We start from the raw sequence: 19,211 nt of genomic DNA, 5'->3' as shown, positions 1-19,211 counted from the left end.
GAGATAATTTTGAACTAGCTTATCATTGGTCGGTGCAGACACAGTGAGCCAAACGGTCTGTTTCCACGCTGTATCTCTAAACTAAACCTAATTAAATGCCATAGTCAAACCATTGTGTGGGAATATTGTAAAGGAATGGATGATGATGGTGTGGATTTTTTTTCTTGCGCTTTGCTGGATCTTTGCACGGTGGCGCAGCGGTAGAGTTGCTGCCTTACAGCGAATGCAGCGCCGGAGACTCAGGTTCAATCCTGACTATGGGCGCCGTCTATACAGAGTTTGTACGTTCTCCCTGTGACCTGCGTGGGTTTTCTCCGAGACCTTCGGTTTCTTCCCACACTCCAAAGACGTACAGGTATGTAGGTTAATTGATTGGGTAAATGTTAAAAAAAAATTTTTTTAATTGTCCCTAGTGTGTGTAGGATAGTGTTAATGTGTGGGGACCGCTGGGCGGCGAGGACTCGGTGGGCCGAAGGGCCTGTTTCCGCACTGTATCTCTAAATCTCTTTAGTATGCTGGTTAGTAGTGAGTGAAAAGTGAAAGACATCAGTGTGGTAAGGTCTCCCGAAGCTGAGACATTTCTGACATGTTTCTCCTTGAGCTACTTTTGTTGCTTCACTCACTGCTCTGTGTGCTGCCATGTGGAAATGGGTCGGTTTCATTTGTTCCTGCACTGCATTAGATGTGACTATTGAAAGCTGCTCTGCATAGCTTCTGTCAATCTCTTAAATGGGATGTGAAGAAAGGTAAGACCTCGTTTATTTTGGCCGACCAATCAGTCACCTGGTGCAAGCACAGCAACCTCATTATTCACTATTTCACAACAACTAGCTACCGACCAGCATCTCACATCATCAATCAATATGGAGTCAAAATAAAGGGACGCTTGCAAGCTCAATACCAGAGAAAGAGCCGTTCTTTAATGAAGACATTTCCGCTTGACTGACAGGCTGAGACTGGCGATACGTACTCGACAAGTTTAATGGCGATGTTTATGGTTTCCTTTAAAATACTTTCTGCAGGCGATGCCACAAGAAAGAAATCGGAGCAAATTTCACTGGTAGATCATCACAGTTAAAGTAAATTCCTGTTGCAAGGAGCTGACAGCCGTCTGCGAGTATCTTTAGTTTGTGGCTAAGCAGCCAATCTAAACTACTTGTTCTCAGCTTGTCGGACACTGGTGTGTAGAGTAAAAGCTGTCTCATTGCAGAAGTGCTTCTAACTACGTGGAATGCTGCCAAGTCCAACGTCAGTCATGCTGAAAAGTTATTGTATCAGATTATGGGACTGTGGCATCTATAAAATTTGTTGAGAATCTTTCCACAAGTTTTGTTTTGTATGAAACGCCACACATTTTGCTTTGTAATTATGGCAATGCTGTATTCTTAGGGTTTGCCAAAGGATTCCAACTCTCAAATTCAAACATGGTCTCTCCTGTACAATGTTGTGACTGGATACTTAAGACATATCTTTAAGATCCCAAAGTGCTGGAGTAACTCAACAGGTCAGGCAGTACCTGTGAAGGGAATGAACTTTGTCGGCACCAGAAACATGGCGCCACTTGTGTACTGCCTAGGTGAGGTCTGCTATATGAATTTACCGGGTTGTATGCAAAACAAAACATTTCACTGTACCTAGGTACATGTGACAATAAAGTATTATTGAATCGTTGGACGTTTCGGTTCAAAGCATTTTTGGGGTCTGAAGAAGGGTCTCGACCCAAAATGTTATCTATCTATTCCCTCCACAGATGCTGTCTGACCAGTTAACTTACTCCAGCACTTCGAAGGTATCACAAAAAGCTGGAGTAACTCAGCAGGTCAGGCAGCATCTAGGAGAGAGGGAATGGGTGACGTTTCGGGTCTCGACCCGAAACGTCACCCATTCCCTCTCTCCTACATGCTGCCTGACCTGCTGAGTTACTCCAGCATTTTGTGATACCTTTGATTTGTACCAGCATCTGCAGTTATTTTCCTACACAACTTGCCGCTCCACTGCGATTTCTCCTCAAGGTATGTCTACTTTAAAGAAGTTCTCCTCCTCTCTTCGACGAGAGTTTAGCGAATCTGAAGAAGGGTCTCGACCCGAAAGGTCACTCATTCCCTCTCTCCTTGATGCTGCCTGACCTGCTGAGTTACTCCAGCATTTTGTGATACCTTCGATTTGTACCAGCATCTGCAGTTATTTTCCTACACAACTTAGTTCTCCACAGTGGCACAGCGACAGAGTTGCTACCTCACAGTGCCAGAGACCTTTGTGTTTTGCCCAAGATTCCAACGTCAGTGGTACCTTGCATCTCTAAAATCCCTGGTTGGTTTGTCTGCATTGTACGTTCACTTGCCTCAAATCTCTGTAAAGCTCCATTATGACTGTGAGAAAATGTATACCAAATGTGACCAATTTCTTGCTGGAGTTTCACCCACCAGGTCAGAGGTTCCAACACTGTGCTGGAAATAGCATTGTGGATTAGTTTGAGGATCAAGTTCTGTAACTTTACGGTTTAATAGCAACAGTCAATGATCCATTTCACCGGTCTGTCATAACAATTGAAAGATATTATTGTTGCGAGGAACTATAGTTTAATTTGTCTTTGTCAAGGCAACACTCGTATTGGCTACGTTTTCATTGAACGTCAACAGTTTCCCATTGTCCTGTTTTATAGCATGTATCTCAAACAAAAACAACATTACAGATCCACGTAAAAATATGATTTATGCCGGCATAGAAATATTAAATAAATCTCAGTAATATGTCAATATGGAATGAAAAAATGAGTGATCTTGTATTTATTTAAAGCAGGCCATGACCTCAGATGGTCTGTCAAGCTTCAGAGCCCTTGTGATACATTTGAAATGAAATCAGTGCTATAGGGCTGGGAAATGGAGCCACTGGTCAAGGAAGGATCTCTGAGCAACAACGAAATATAAAGCAATCTCTTTTTGCGATTGAGGTTAGCAAGAAATTTAGGGTGGGTGCAACTCCACAAAGTCTTTGAAATTTTCCAGACATTGCGGTCAAGACTTTAATTTACTATTTCAAGATTCTAGGACCTATTCTTTAGTTTGCTTTAGTTTAGAGAGACATGTGGAAACAAACCCTGCTATCCATCAAGACCGCGCCGACCATCAATCACCTGTACACTAGTTCCCTCCTACACGTAAGGGACAATTTATAGAGGCCAAGTAATCTACAAACCTGTACATCTTTGGAATGTAGGAGGAAACCTGTTCACCCGGAAAAAACCTACATGGTCATAGGGAGAACATACAAACTCCATATAGACAGCACCCCATAGTCAGGATCAAACCCAGGTCTCTGGCACTGTGAGGCAGCAACTCTGTCGCTGTGCCACTGTGGAGAACAAAGAAAATCTAGTTTTGCTCTCCGCGAGAGGAGATATCGCTCTGTTACACAGTCCCCTCTTGCAAACGTGGGTGGATCTCTATCCCAGACTCAAAAAGAGTTCCGTCACTCAGCAATGGCATCCTGGTACAATGGTAAAGTTTGAGGCTCGTACAACAAAGTAAACTTACAATGGAGTCCAGGCAGGAGTAAAAGTTCATCACTGTCAGAGAGTTTGTCGCCTATTTTCTTTCAGGTGGTTCTGATCGTTTGCACTTTAAACGGGGAATAATAAGTAAGAATATTCTCAATGCTGCCCTTGTTCCTCCAATCTGCCACTTGCCAAAATAAATACAAGTTAACATTTATGTGCATTTGAGAAACAATGGTGGTATTCATTGAAAATATTCTTGCTAATAGGATAAACTCAACATCTTATTGAACTTCTTATGTGGACTTAGACCTTCCCTTACAGATCCAGCTGAGAGACTACCATGTCCATGCTGCCCGTGACAAGAAGGAACCCAAGCTAAGAGTTTTAGAAAGAACAGAATCAGTTAATCGTATTCAGGGAAAGTTCTTTCCCCCCCCCCCTTGCCACCCTTCCCCACAGTGCTCCATCTGCCACCCTGTTGTTTTGGGTAAGAAGGAGCTGCAGATGCTGGTTTAAACCAAAGATAGACACAAAAAGCTGAAGTAACTCAGCGGGACAGGCAGCATCTCTGGAGAGAAGGAATGGGTGATGTTTCGGGTCGAGACTGAGTTACTCCAGCTTTTTGTGTCTATCTTCTGTTGTTTTGGGTGTCAGGCGAAGGCAGGAGAAAGGGAAAGATAGAGCAGCCATGATTGAATGGCAGAGTAGACTTGACAGGCCGAATGCCTAATTCTGCTCCAAGAACTTATGAAACTTAAATTCTATGAAAGACTGTATTTTTGTAAAAAGATTTAATTAAGTTTGTTGTCACCCTATGAGAACAGAGCCTTAATGAATGAAACCCTTTCTCCAAAAGCAGAACAAGATGTTCTGCAGAAAGATAAGCACAGATAAGAGAAGCTAATGTAGCCCACCTTTTCAAACCTACCATGGGCCCTATCATGCAGCCTGACATTGAACATTTGTCCTTCAGCGTATTCCAGGCATTAATCATTTTGTGATGAAGTGCCTCTGAGCTGTTTCCTTTAATAATTTGTTCCTGCCTTGTATTATCTACAGTGGTCTGTTGAGTTGGACTTAATGTGCCCCATCAAATTGGTATTTCAAATATTATTCTATGAATTATTATCTAATCCCATGCTCTGAATGTCACCCATTATTTTTAAACTCTGGTGATCAGTCAAGATCAAGTCCATAACTTAGCTTTTTCTGTGTGATCTCATATGCATGGGAGAAATATGGTGTCCAGTTCTGGGCCCCAAGTCCCTGGAAATAGCTAACGATGAGAATATTGAACGCCATATATTATGGTCACCTCTTGTAGCATCTGCATTTGCCGCTAATTGTTAGACAACAAGAGATATTGCTTACGTTCTATTTATATTGCACACTTCAAAAAATCCACAGAGGCTATTAAGCACATCTGATTTGGTCACAGGCTTGTTTTATGGCATCGGTCAGATAATAAAATTGAAATCCTCTGTCATGTGTTTGGAGTATTCCTTTATGTAATATTACAATACCTCAAGAGGAAAAGACTGCAAAAGAAGTCCGTGATCTCTGAGTGAAAGAGGTATCGAAACGTTCTGGAACCAGGGTGATTGCATCTGTCAGGTAGTTTGGTAAAGTAGATACAGAGAAACTATCCAGGTGGGGAATTCAGTAAAAGTTGTATGGTTAGATCTGGGCTATTTAAAGCAAATCCAAGAAGTATTTCTTACACAAAAGAAATTGGACTGGCACAGTGGCGCAGCGGTGGAGTTGCTGCCTTACAGCGCCAGAGACCCAGGTTCGATCCTGACCACAGGTGCTGTCTGTGTGGAGTTTATACATTCTCCCTGTGACCGCTTGTATTTGCTCCGGGTGCTCCAGTTTCCTCCCACACTCCAAAGACGTACAGGTTTGTCAGCTAATTGACTTCGGTAAAATTCTAAATTGTCCCCAGTGTGTAGGATAGTACTAGTGTATGGGGTGATGGCTGGTCGGCGTGGACTCGGTGGGCTAAAGAGCCTGTTTCCATGCTGTATCTCTAAAGTCTAAGTTATAAAAAAAAGTTGGGGATGTTAGATCAGAAGAAGTGCCAGGATTTTGAGAAAAGCAAGAAATATAACCAAGCTACAGGTAGATGTGGTCTAACTGAATGGCAAAGAGGCTGTAGGAACAAGAAGACTGACTCCAGTGTCTGTCACTACCTGACCAGTGGCCCTGTACCTCATGGAACTATGCACTGTATGCCAACACAACCAGGCATTTTACTTCTCAGTTAATCAGACCCTTTTTATGTTCCTATTCAACCAGGGGAACAGGGCAGGAATAATCACACAGATTTGCCAACTTGGTCTTCTGTAGAAATTCAAAACTCTTGTCGAAGAGAGTTTGAGGTCCAGGATAAGGTTTTAGTAACAACATTTTATTTATGATGCCTAGTCTGACTTAGACAGGAATAACATCTTCCATTAGGTCATTCACAGTCCTGGTCTATTTATAATTTCTTGGTTCTGGTATCTTCCGTAATTCTTTCCTGCACTTTCTCTATTACCTCCACATCCTTTTAATGATGTGAAGACAGCATTCAAAGTTACTGTATCCAGGATTCTATTCCACCTTGGTGTAATGTCCCTGCCTTTCATTTTCATGACTGTGTTAGTTCATTTGCAGATCAGTTAAGGAGTTGCAGGCAAGATTTATCTACTGCTGGAAAGGTTGAAAATTATTTTCTTGGGGCAGACTGGCCTTTGCATCAAATAATGTGCCGTGATTGATATAAAGTGTAAAGTTTTTTAAAACACGGATAGGTGTTCATATCTGATTTTGTATTAAGTTTGAAAGGCAAGATGTTTTTCCGTTCACCTAGTTATTTTATTTCTCTTCTTTTCCCCTCAGATCCAGGAGTCACTGTGCAGATCTCCTACATCTTACTTAGTTTTGGCCTGATCCTTGGTGCCATCAATTGCCTGGAGCTGTGATTGTAGCCAACATTATCTCCTTTGTACATCGGTAAAGAGCACTCCGTGAGGTGACTGAATCGTCTCAAGCCTGTAAAGATCGCTGCTCGCTGCAGACATCTCTGGTACCATCAAACGCCAAATATAACATGGATTTGAAAGACTTATTGAATACTTCTCGAGGACAGAAGGCATCAAGGAACTTTATCCCCGTCCACCACCCACCTTGCCCTCCCGCCCCCATTAAATATCACGTAAACATAACATTGGAAGTGAATCAAAGGAATTCCTTTGACTTGTTCCAATCTGCCTTATATAAACACTTACACTGATCTATGGCAGTTGCATGATTTGATCTAATGGTGCGGCTACCAGTGACAAAATACCATAGCTTAGATTTTTAGGAAAATAATAGAAATCACCACACATAGGTGCTTTAACATTTAACATAAAAACAGTTAAGTGAACTAGACAATGAATGCATTGGTTGTTTTAAAAAAATGAATGGAAGGTTAACCTTGTCATATACTGTGTCTGTAGGCAGTACTATTCCTTAGAGTTGAAGGCAGCCAATCTCCCTTGAATGAGAACCTTCTATTCAGAGAAACGGTCATAACACATACAATAAATTGCAGGTTTATGGTCATCAGGCCACATTTCCTTTAGAGAAGTGCACACTCTGGGTGTTTGAGATCCGCTGTATCTTTTAGTTGCCGTGATGTGCATGCTGGCATTGAGACATACTACAACCTTGTTATAAGTAGGATGACAGTTGTTTCATACTCGAAGCCAGACCCTGTAAACAGCAAATAGAATTTTTACATTTATACTCAATTATCAATTTTTTTAAGTTGTACATAGATTTATACTGAGAAAGCAACATTCCAATATAAATCTTAAAATGTAAATGGATATTCTTTGTTAACCACCCTTCTTGAAAATTAGATGAGATTCAACAGTGTTTATAAACTTCTGCAAGATGTCCTTACATTCTTTGGCCAACACGGTTAATTGATTGATTACACTCAGCAGGTCAGGCAGACTCAGTGGAAAGAGAAACCAAAGGTCTCTGTCCTGAAACATTAACTCTGTTTCTCTCTCTGTAGGTGCTCCCTGATGTGTTGAGTGTTTCCAGTATTTTCTGTTTTACATATATTTCAAATGTCCAGCATCTACAGTGTATTCTCCTTAACCGCCAACAGTTTGTCCTCTTCCTTTTCCATTAACTTGGCCTTCTCCTCATACAGCAGCTCTGCCCAGTTCCCGGACAGCTCCTGAGGAATTGCTACCACGCCCCCAAAGAATGGCCTTCTTCACCCCTGTTGACATTACCTTCAATCAAGTGTTGCAAACCTTCTACACGTTCTCCGCACACATTCTAAGTTAATAGGCAGGTCTGATGGGCTGAGACATCAACAAAAAAGACCTTAAAACCTGTCAAGCCTGTGCTAATTCTGAAAGACTACATCCATTGTCTGTTCACTGCCCTTTCTCTGCTGCCTTGCAATTCCTTACTTCCTTCACCACTTCAGGAAGCTTATTCTGCAACACAACTCATTGGATTTTAAATCAAATTCACCTTATCTTCTCTTTTTTTTGACCAGTTATCTTGTCTGTAGTTGGAGAAGGTAAGTGAGTTAGCAGTAGTTAATAAATCCCATTTATCATGCACCAGTCTAACTTCTAAGGGTAAAGTAAAATAAGGTCCCTACAATGTCAAAATGTTGGTAAATGTATGCTTCATGCAGGACATTACAAAGCAGCAATTCCTTGATGATTCCAAGGCCCTGGATCTCTCGTGTGGAGATGGTTACTTCACATTTCGAGAGACATAGACTTTTTTTTTCTCTGAAGGAGACTAGTGACTAGGGTCTACAGCTTGAGAATTAGCATTGAGATGAGGAGATGATGGTGAACCTTGGACTTCTGCACCCCGGGGGAATGTGGGAGCTCCATTGCCGTTTTTGTTCAAAACAGAAATAAGTGGATTAGCCTGCATTGAGGATATCAAGAGATTATGGGGTAAGAGCTGGATATTGGGGCTGAGGTAACAAAAAATCAACAATGCTCTTAATGAAGGTTGGAGCAAACTTGAAGGGCAAATGACCTACTCCTATTTCTTCAGTTCAGATAAACTTGGCATCAATTGTAAAGACAAGGTTTTAGTGTTCAATCAATGGACCCTTTGCACACCTATTTATGATATCACAGCACGTGGTAAGTTGTCAGATTCATTTTTTGAATTAAATATAATTTGATCTAAATATACAGAGAAGTGCCCATCTTGCAAAAGTAACATTGCATGAAGGTGAGGGACGGATTCATTTGACTGAAGCAGCAGAGGAAACCACAAATAATGTCAGAATCACCCAGGATCATCCAATGTATTGATTTTGATTTGGGTGGTTTTGGGATAGGCTGAGTGCACAGTGTCTTTTACCTAGAGTATGGGGAATCAAGAACCAAAGGACATAGATTTAAGATGAGAGGGTAAAGATTTAATAGGAACCTGAGGAGCAACCTTTTCACACAGAGGGTGGTGGTTATATGGAACGAGCTGCCAGGAGAGGTAACTCAGGCTAGTACTATACCATCATTTAAAAGACATTTGGACAGGCAGATGGATAGGAATGTTTGAGAGGGATAGGGGCCAAACACAGGCAGGTGAGACTCGTGTAGATGAGGCATGGGTAAGTTGGGCCGAAGGGCCTGTTTCCATGCTGTATGACTCTAACACTATAGGATTTCTATTGAGAAACATGGATTATATTACAGGGTTTCAATGCCAGCATGTTCATAACTAAATTTTTAAGCACTTACACATTTTTGTTGCTATACCAGTGAATACAGCGATGATATCAAACACCTAGAGTTGAGCACAAACTCCAATTGGTGTAGAAAGTGCTGCAGCAGCTGCCAAAACGCCTGAAAATAGCTAACGCTTTTGACTGTCTATAAAATTTCCAGTGTTAAATGTTGGTGCTGTGTGAGGAATTTAAAGTCCATTTATGATTCACTTGTCAATTGAGATTGAATGTGTGACTGTTGCAAGTAACGCAAATGGTGTTGAATCAGCAGGTTAAAATATTAGTGCAATCTCATGCTTTAAAACAGAGTAATAGCTTTTGAATGAAACTTAGCACAATCTTGCTAGATAGAGGTAGATTCTTCTCATAGATTTCATGCTCTCTTCAAGCTTTGTCAGTAATAATGCAGAACTAGGCACTAAGGTATGTCGTATGTAATTTCAGTAGTTTTAGTAACAATGAATTTTTTGCACTATGTCATTTTTAATATGAACTAAATGAGTTATTCTGATTTTAGTTACTCCATAGTACTGTCATCTAGTTTTACTTTCTGAAGGTTCATTTGTCACATGTTTGTTCACTTTCAATTCAAGTATTTCTTGATCAAATTCATTTGTTACAACTGATTTCTGAACACATGAATAAATCAGAAGGGTATCCTAAAAACATTATATTTTCCCTGTTGATTTGCTGGTTGTTTTTTATAATCAGTTGTGAAAGAATTGTGCCTCGTTTTTAGGTACATAAATGATTGGCTTGATTTCCAACAATCCCATTCCATGCACTTTTGTTGTTATAAGTCTGTTGACACCATGTTAAATGCACCTCAGTTTTGTGATGGGGTATTAACACGACGCATTTGTTTAAAATACCTTGGTCCACTAATTTAAAGGACTTCCTTCAAATTATGAGACTCTGAGGTGTTTGTCCACTGTCTTCCCAGTAACAGCTCAGTGCTGTGCTGAACAACTTCATAATGGAAATAATTACATTTCAATTTGCAAAGTGACCATACTTTGTTAACACTTTGATAAATTACCAGATAAGTAAATTGTTTCAAGCATAGCGGCAGTGTTATCCCACGCTAATTTCAATGCTGTAAGTTACACGTTTGTGTTCAGTTGTGACTTCCTGGCAAAATTATTTCATTATCCTCAAATTAACCTGATGGTACTCTCAAAATGTACAGATTCCACAGATGCTGCCTAACCATCCGAATGTTTCCAGTGTTTTCTGTTTTTATTTCAGGTTCCTAGTATCTGCCGTGTTTTGATTTTAAAATGGCTTTAACTGTTGAAATGAACTATATTCAGACCAGAAGTGGTATGTGACATTGTGCATGGGATTACAGTGAAATGCAAAAAAAAGGTTCTTTTTACACCCTCTTTTATTAAACTGAGCGTGCTCTGATTCCTATAACTGGGAGCACAGACTGCCATTTTTTTTACCAACTGATATATGGTTTTATGGGATCATTAATTCATACAGGTATTGTAGATGAAATAAACATTAGCTCTCTGCTGATTTATCATACCTGTTCTGGTATCAACTAATCACTTGTACTGATGAGTAACCACTATTCTCAATTAAAGTTTATATAGACTGTAAATACCGGCTATTGTTTTTGTGAGTTATGTGGCTGAACTGGCCATGTTTTCTGGTTTAATGTTTTTATGGTTTTTACTTTGAAGTCTCCCTGGTGGAATTATGACAGTTTTATTGATTTAATAATGTGTTGTTGTGGTGACACAAAACATACTCTCAGTTGCAACTCTTTATATCCTGTATCCAACGGCGCTTGCATTTTCGAAAGATTTTAATCACGACTCTCGGATGTACTTTAAAGCAGTAACATCCATACTTTCCAGAAATTCCTCTGAGCACATGTCTGCTGAACCACAGTACAAAGACAGTTGTGAAACATGTACAGGTGGAAAGGAAGCTTCCAGCCCCCACATCAACTGAATGGGAGTCTTCTACAGTCTTTGCTGAACGTATTATTTTCAGTTGCTCACCATTCAGAACACAGTCTCTCCATTCATGCTGTCCCTGAAGGAAGTTTAAGTTAGCAGTATAAAACAAGCTAGACAACCGTGAATCTTTAGACTTTAGAGACACAGTGTGGAAACAGGCCCTTCAGCCCACTGAATCCATGCGACCAGCGATCAACCAGTACACTAACATTGGGGACAATTTGACCGAAACCAATTAACCTACAAAACTGCACGTCTTTGGAGCATGCGAAGAAACCGGAGCACCCGGTGAAAACCTACACGGTCACAGTGGGAAATTACAAACTCCATTCAAACAGCACCCGTAATCAAAATCAATCCCGGCTTTCTCCGGTGCTGTCAGGCAGCAACTCTACCACTGCGCCACTGTGCTGCCCTAATTAAATGGCGACATTCCGGTCCACATATTTATTTTCAAATACCTGCAGGGCTTTACCTATACCAGTATAACTCAGATAACAGCCTTGGGACTTTGATGTTTCTGCACCTGTGAATTTTCGAGATTATTGAATATTACATCTATTAATATCAAAACAGACATTCATTTCAATTTTTTAAAATGTGTTACGCAGTAATATGATGCATCCTCCAGTGAACCCAATGAGTTCAAAGGATATGAGAAACACACAAGCACTCTGGATCCTAGCTCGAGGCACTAAACCTACCCGTTACCTGAGCCTGAACCTAACCCTGACTCCAGCCACACATCCGGCCCAGAGTCCAGATCCCATCCCTGGCGACAATCCAGAATCTTCGATCGAACTGTACTGGACTTTATCCTGCACTAAACGATATTCCCTGTATCATGTATCTGCACAGTGTGGATGGCATGATTGTACTCATGTATTGCCTTTCCACTGACTTGTTAGCACGCAACAAAAACTTTTCACTGTACCTCGGTACACGTGACAATAAACTAAACTGAACACACAACTTGCTCGCAGATTTCAGACATTCCAGAAAAAAGCATAAGACAACTGCTAAATCATCTGGATTTCTGAACAATTGAATGCCAAATTATCTGAGATTGTCTTTAATGACACATCACGTAAGCTCTTCTATTTTCAAATCACTTGAACTCCTCCACTCTCAGATCCCTCACTTAGTTGACAGCTACCATGTTCAAATGTTCCACAGAGACGCAGTCAGGGCCAAGTGAACTCTCTCCAGTTGACTGACTAGATTGACGGCTCCCCTGGCTGCCAGCCCACGTGCTGCTGACCACAGCAGAGCTGACATTGGGTCTTTGTCCTCATTATCCGCTGGCTGACACCTGATCAGCCACATGATTAGTTCCAGATTGCCCACCCAGGCCCGGCCATCTGACTGAGCAGCCGCTTTGGCCGTGGTTCTTCACGGTTACATTGTCAAGTTGTTTTTGTCAATCAATAGTGGTGTCTTTTTGCACTTTTATTGTTTGTTTTATGTGTATGTTTGTGTGTGTATATATATATATCTATATATATATATATCTAATTTGTGTGTGTGAGTATGTGTATGTATGTGTGTATAAATATATGTGTAAGTATATGTGCATATATACATGATATGAATGTATATATATATATATATATGGGTCTTAACCCGAAATGTCACCCATTCCTTCTCTCCAGAGGTGCTGTCTGTCCTGCTGAATTACTCCACCTTTTTGTGTCTATCTTCTGTTTAATCCAGCATCTGCAGTTCCCTCCTGCACTTATATATATATATATATATGTGTGTGTGTGTGTGTAACATACACAGGTGAATTAGTGTTTACATTCCCCAAAAAAGGTAACATCACTGGTCTGTGGTTGGGAAATGTTGATGTTCTATAGTGGTAATGTATTATCTCTCTTTGGCTTTACGTCTCTCCTCTCTCTCTCTCTTTCTCTCTCTCTCAATGTCTCTCCCTCTCTTTGTCTCCCTGTTTTGTAAATAGAGAGTATTACTGTTCAAAAATAGCTGATGTACATGGGTTACCTATGATTAATGTTTGGGTTAAATTAGGCAGTGTCATTGCTTCACATTTGGATAACGAGCATATCCTCAGTTTATATTGTACAGGAAAACTTCAATAATCCCGCAAGCTCAACGTTTGGTGGTGGTGCCGGATTGTCAGATTCTCACAACAATTGAAAGTTATTCCTGTTTATATCCCAAAACCACTTTTAATTACTATTTTTGCAAATGTTACACAGTAGTATAATACTTTTTTTCCCAGGAAATCGGGTAAGTTTGAAGAGAGCGCAGGAACGAAGGCCTTGTGAGTTGTAACAGAGGGCAGGAATATTGGGCTCTGGTGAGTTGGAAGGGATTACAGGAACCCGGCCCTGGTGAGGGGGAGGTAATCACCATTGTGATTCAAATGCCAAACCATTGGGATTCCAAATCATTGGATCATGGATTACTGGAGTGTTACTCTATTTGATTTTAGTTTAGTTTTGAAATAGGCCCTTATTTCTTGCCTGGAGTAAAAGTCCATTTGGAAATTGAATGGCATCAGACAAAAACTGCACAGAATATTTATTTATATGTCTTTCCATTTGTATAGTGTGCCATGGTTCACAGATTCCCCATGAAGGTTGGAGGAGATAAGGTTGATATGCATGGAGTTATCCATATGTAGTCATTGTTTCATTAACTCAAGTAAGAATTTCATGGTCCTATTGTTGTTACATATGATAATTAAACACTATTTGCTCTTGATCATCTTGGGTTCTGCTTTCATGACCAGATCTCAGGCTTGTTTGGGCTTTCTGTGCAATTGGTGAACAACCTGTCAGCGCAGCGGTAGAGTTGCTGCCTCACCACTCCAGAGACCCGGGTTCGATCCTGTCAATGGGTGCTGTCTGTGCGGAGTTTGTACGTCCTCCCTGTGACAGCGTGGGTTTTCTCTGGGTGCTCTGGTTTCCTCCCACACTCCAAAAGCATACAGGTTTGTAGGTTAATTGGCTTCTGCAAATTGTAAATTGTCCTTAATGTGGAGGATAGTGTTAGTGTATCGCGATCGCTGGTCAGCATGGGCCGAAGGGCCTTTATCTCTTAAAGTCTAAACCTCTGGGCATAAATGTCGGAATAGGACAAAGGATAATAATCTGAAAAGCATCGATGCATCTGCTCCGAGAAGATGAATGTTTAACACTTGATCATCTTACAGTGAAGCAGCCTGAACAGAGTTGTGGTAAGTGAGCAATACTTAGGAGCATCCTGTGTTCCTTTTATTAGAAATGTTGAGCAAATCGACTAAACAGATGTCTAAAAGCATAGACATTGTCTTGTGTTTTAATTTCACAGCTGCTGTGAGTTGCGTTTTTGGATTGTGCCCAATAATTTAAGCAAGACAGCCATTTGCTTCATCGCAAATAGGAGGTTGTAACTGCACCCAAGGGGATTGTCAACAATGTCAGAGACAGCTCTACCACCAGTGTTTTAGTAAGTTCTGATCATGATTCTGATCACTATCATTACGCTTGAGGGGAGGAGAATCCAGAGAATTTACTTGTTGGCAACACTCTATGATGGCCAGAACAACTATGTTTAGTGTCAGTCTGGTCTAGTATCTCGAAGGCAGAAAGCTGTTGGTGCTGGTTCAAGCCTCGTGGTAACCTCATCTCGGCTAATAATTACACTCCTCTTTGCAGTATTAAGTTTATTTTTTTCAGATGAGGTTTCAAGCAGTATTCTTTCTACCTATTTTGATGAAGTGAAAGATGTTTATTCTAAGAAGTTTGAGGAGTCCTTCAAATGTCCAATTTTCACCCCTCCACCACAGCACTAAAAGCAGTTTAACAGGTTCGGGACCTTATCTGAGCACGGAAACAGGCCCTTCGGCCCAACTCATCCATGTCTACCAACATGCCCTGTCTAACCCATTTGCCCGTGTTTGGCCCATATTTCCTTTTAATTATTTTCTCTCTCACCTTAAACCTATGGCCTCTGGTTCTTGATCACCTACCCTGGGAAAAAGACTCCAGGCATATCTATTTCCTATCAACATGGCTTTCTGCACGACAGTGGTTTCTTACGAATTTGACCACGTTTTTTGAGGAGGTGACAAAGGTAAGAGTCTCTTGCCCAGAGTAGATAAATCGAGGACCAGAGGACACAGATTTAAGGTGAAGGGGAAAAGATTTTAATGGAATCTTATGGGTAACTTTTTCCCACAAAGGGTGGCGGGTGTATGGAACAAGCTGCCAGAGAAGGTAGTTGAGGCTGGAACTATTCCAACATTCAAGAAACAGTTAGACAGTTTCGTGGATAGGACAGGTTTGGAGGGATATGGACCAAATACGGGCAGGTGAGACTAGTGTAGCTGGGACGTGTGTGGGCAAGTTGGGCCGAAGGGCCTGTTTCCACACTGTATCACTCTATGACTCTAGGTAATATGTGAGAGTGGGGCGGTGGATGTTGTCAACATGAATTTTAGTAAAACATATGATAAAGTCCGCCACGGTAGACTGGTCTAGAAAATTAAGATGCACAAGATTAAGAGTGGTTATATGGATTTGGAACTGGCTCACTGGTAGAAGACAGAGGGTTGTAGTGAAAGGTCAATATTCAGGCTGGATGTCTGTGACCAGTGGAGCTCCTCAGGGTTCTGTGCTAGGACCACTGCTGTTTATGATATATATGTGACTTGAACGTAAACGTAGATGCGTCCGTTAGTAAATTTGCTGATGATACTAATATTGCCGGAGTGGCGGACTGTGAAGAAGACTGTCAACATATACAGGGGTTATTCATCAGCTGCAGATATGGGCAGATAAATGGCAGATGGAGTTCAATCCGAGGAAGTGTGAAGTGTTGCTCTTTGGGAGATTATACATAAGGGGAAATTATGCAATTAATGGCATGATCCTCAACAGCATTGATTTACAGCAGAATCTTAGTCCATAATATCCTGAAAGTGGCAACACAAGTACATAGATCGATAAAGAAGGCACCTGGTATTCTAGTCTTCATAGGTCGGGCCATTGAGTGTAAGAGTCAAGATGACTTGATGCAGCTTCACAGGACTTTGGTTAGATTGTATTTGGAGTATTGTGTGCTGATCTGGTCATCCCATTACAGGAGGGATGTGGAAGCTTTGAAAAAAAGTAAGAGGAGTTTTACGAGAATGGTGCCTGGATTAGGGGGTATTAGCTATCGGGAGAGGTTAGACAGACTTGGATTGTCATCTCTGGAAAACTAGAGGTTGCAGGGAAACCTGATGGAAGCATATTCGAGGCATAGATAGGATAGACACAGAATCTTTTTCCCACAATGGCAAAATCAAATACTGGATTTAATGTTCATGCCGATGGTTTGTAGACGATCTAGGTGCTATGTAAGGAGCTGCTCTTCTAGTTTGTGTTTGGCCTCACCCTGACAGTGGAGGAGCCGAGGACAGACTAGTGAATGTGGGAATGGGAAGGGAATTATTACGGCTGGCTGCTGGGAGATGTAGATGGCCATATTAGATAGAATGCAAATGCTCAGCAAAGAGGTGGGCCTTGTCAGCACTTGGTCTCATTGATGTCGTGAAGGCCATATCAAGACCAACAATTGGAATAGCCAGGGTTGGAGGAGGTGGTGCAGGTGAATCTCTGACATATATGGAAGGGCTTCTTGGGTCCCTAGGTGGAGGTGAAGGAGGGGGCGCAGGGACAGGTGTTGCCCTTCCTATTGTTACATTGGAAAGTACCTGGGATGGTATGGGTAGGGAGGGTAGAGTGGACTATCGAGCGTCACGTTAGATCCCTTTATGCACCCTCCTAATCCTCACCCCTCCTATTCCTTGCGCCTACTACCACCACTCATATAGGTCCATGCTTCACTTTCCTATCAGATTCTGCAAACTTTCTCCACATCAACCCCCCCCACACATCTGCCAGCTTCTCCTTTCCCCTTTTTCCCTCCCTCCCTCCCTCCCTTTTTCCCTCCACTCTCCTTTTTTCCTCCCTCCCTCCCTCCCTTCCCCCTCCCTTCCTTCCCCTCCCTCCCTTCCCCCTCCCTCATTCAATTTTCCCCTCCTTCCTTCCATTTTCCCCTCCCTCCCTCCATTTTCCCCTCCCTCCCTCCATTTTTCCCCTCCCTCCATCCATTTTTCCCCTCCCTTCCTCCATTTTTCCCCTCCTCCCTCCTTTTCCCCTCCCTCCCTTTCCCCTCCCTCCATTTTCCCATCCCTCCCACCATTTTCCTCTCCCTCCCTCCATTTTTCCCTCCCTCCCTCCATTTTCCCCCTCCCTCCCTCCATTTTTCCCTCCCTCCCTCCCTCCATTTTCCCTCCCTCCCTCCCTCCCTCCATTTTTCCCCCTCCCTCCCTCCCTCCCTCCCTCCATTTTCCCCCTCCCTCCCTCCATTTTTCCCCTTCCCTCCATTTTTCCCTCCCTCCCTCCATTTTTCCCTCCCTCCCTCCATTTTTCCTTCCCTCCCTCCCTCCATTTCCCTCCCTCCCTCCCTCCCTCCATTTCCCTCCCTCCCTCCCTCCCTCCATTTTTCCCTCCCTCCATTTTGCCCCTCCCTCCCTCCATTTTTCCCCTCCCTCCCTCCCTCCATTTTTCCCCTCCTTCCATTTTTCCCCTCCTTCCATTTTCCCCTCCATTTTTTCCCTCCCCTTTCCCCTTTTCCCACCTTCCCCTTTTCCCTTTCTTCCCCCCTCCCCCGACAGTTATCTGCTAATCAGCCCCTCCTCAGCTGCATCCACTAATTGCGTGCCAGTTCTTGCCCCGCCCAGCCGCCTGCTCTTTATTCTGACTCCCTCCCCTCCACACCCTCAGTCCAGCGGAAGGATCCCATACAGAAGTGTCAACTGTGTATATTTCGCTTGGGCAGTTTACACCCCAGCGGTATGAACATTGACTTCTCTAAATTCAGATAGTCCCTGCTTTCCCTCTCTATCCCTTCCCAGTTCTCCTACTTGTCTTCCTGTCTCCAACTGCATCCTATCTTTGTCCCGCCCCCTCCCCTGACATCAGTCTGAAGAAGTGTCTCGACCCGAAATGTCGCCCATTCCTTCTCTCCGGAGATGCTGCCTGACCCGCTGAGTTACTCCAGCATTGTGTGTCGACCAGAAGTGTCAACTGCCCATTTCCCTCCACAGATGCTGCCTGACCTGCTGAGTTTCTCCAGCAGCTCTCCACTTCCGTAAACACCAGGCAAGTTAGTTTTCTTTGATGACCTTATATCATCTGAAAAATGTTGGTGTCTGGTTTATATTTTGGATTTATTCGACTTTGCTTTAAGAAAAAAAAGAAATGATTTAAATTCTGAGAGGAAGCAGCAACATTTTCACTGCACAGTTGCACAGCTGATAGAGCTACTACCTCACAGCGCCAGAGAACCGGGTTCAAACCTGACCCCGGGTGCTGTCTGTGTAGAGTTTGCACGTTCTCCCTGTGACCGTGTGGCTTTGCTCCAAGTGCTCCGGTATCCTCCCACATTCCAAGGACGTGCAGGTTTGTAGGTTAATTGTCCTCTGTAAAACTGCAGCTGGTGTGTAAGGAGTGGTTGAGAAAGTGGGATAACATCAAACTAACGTGAACGGGTGATCAATTGCTGATGTGCACTCGAGAGCTCAAAGGGCCTGTTTCCTTGTTGTTTTTCCAAATTAAACTTCAGAAAAGCTCTTTCGAAGTAAAGAATGCTGAAGAAAAGTCAGATGGAAAGGCGGTGATGTTATTTTACAGCCACATTGATAATGAGATAGGGTAATTAACTTAATTTTTAATAAGATAAGTAATCTATATTTCTCTCCATTCACAACTCAGAGATTTGTTTTCCCCAGATGGTTTTGAACATATTGAACATTTTTAAAAAAACAACTACTTCCTCCTTTTGGTCTTTATTTTTTAATGGATTAATTTTGACAAGTCAATTTCCTTATGCTTGCCATTTTTCTGTGTTCTGCTGCATTATGGATGAGTAATTCATGGCTTGCTCAACAGAATCCTTCTCCAAAGCAGTTTTGACCTCGAGTGCCATCTTGTCT

The 19,211-nt window shown here is 42.2% G+C and overlaps 1 protein-coding gene across 9 annotated transcripts in view; it reads left to right on the top strand.

The window, feature by feature from the left end:
- The window catches only part of LOC144603565 (contactin-1-like), a 421,240-nt gene extending 410,383 nt beyond the window's left edge, over positions 1–10,857 (top strand). For all 9 annotated transcript variants that reach the window (XM_078416950.1, XM_078416955.1, XM_078416958.1 and 6 more), the window contains one exon: positions 6,380–10,857. In XM_078416950.1, coding sequence (XP_078273076.1) covers positions 6,380–6,462 — 83 coding nt within the window. In that variant the 3' untranslated portion in view covers positions 6,463–10,857. The remainder of the gene's footprint in view (positions 1–6,379) is intronic.
- The last annotated feature ends 8,354 nt before the right edge of the window (positions 10,858–19,211 follow it).

Source organism: Rhinoraja longicauda, chromosome 20, assembly GCF_053455715.1.
Source record: "Rhinoraja longicauda isolate Sanriku21f chromosome 20, sRhiLon1.1, whole genome shotgun sequence".
Lineage (NCBI taxonomy): Eukaryota > Metazoa > Chordata > Chondrichthyes > Rajiformes > Arhynchobatidae > Rhinoraja > Rhinoraja longicauda.
The sequence above is the reverse complement of the archived record's forward strand: the minus strand, read 5'-3'. Positions and strand labels throughout refer to the sequence as shown.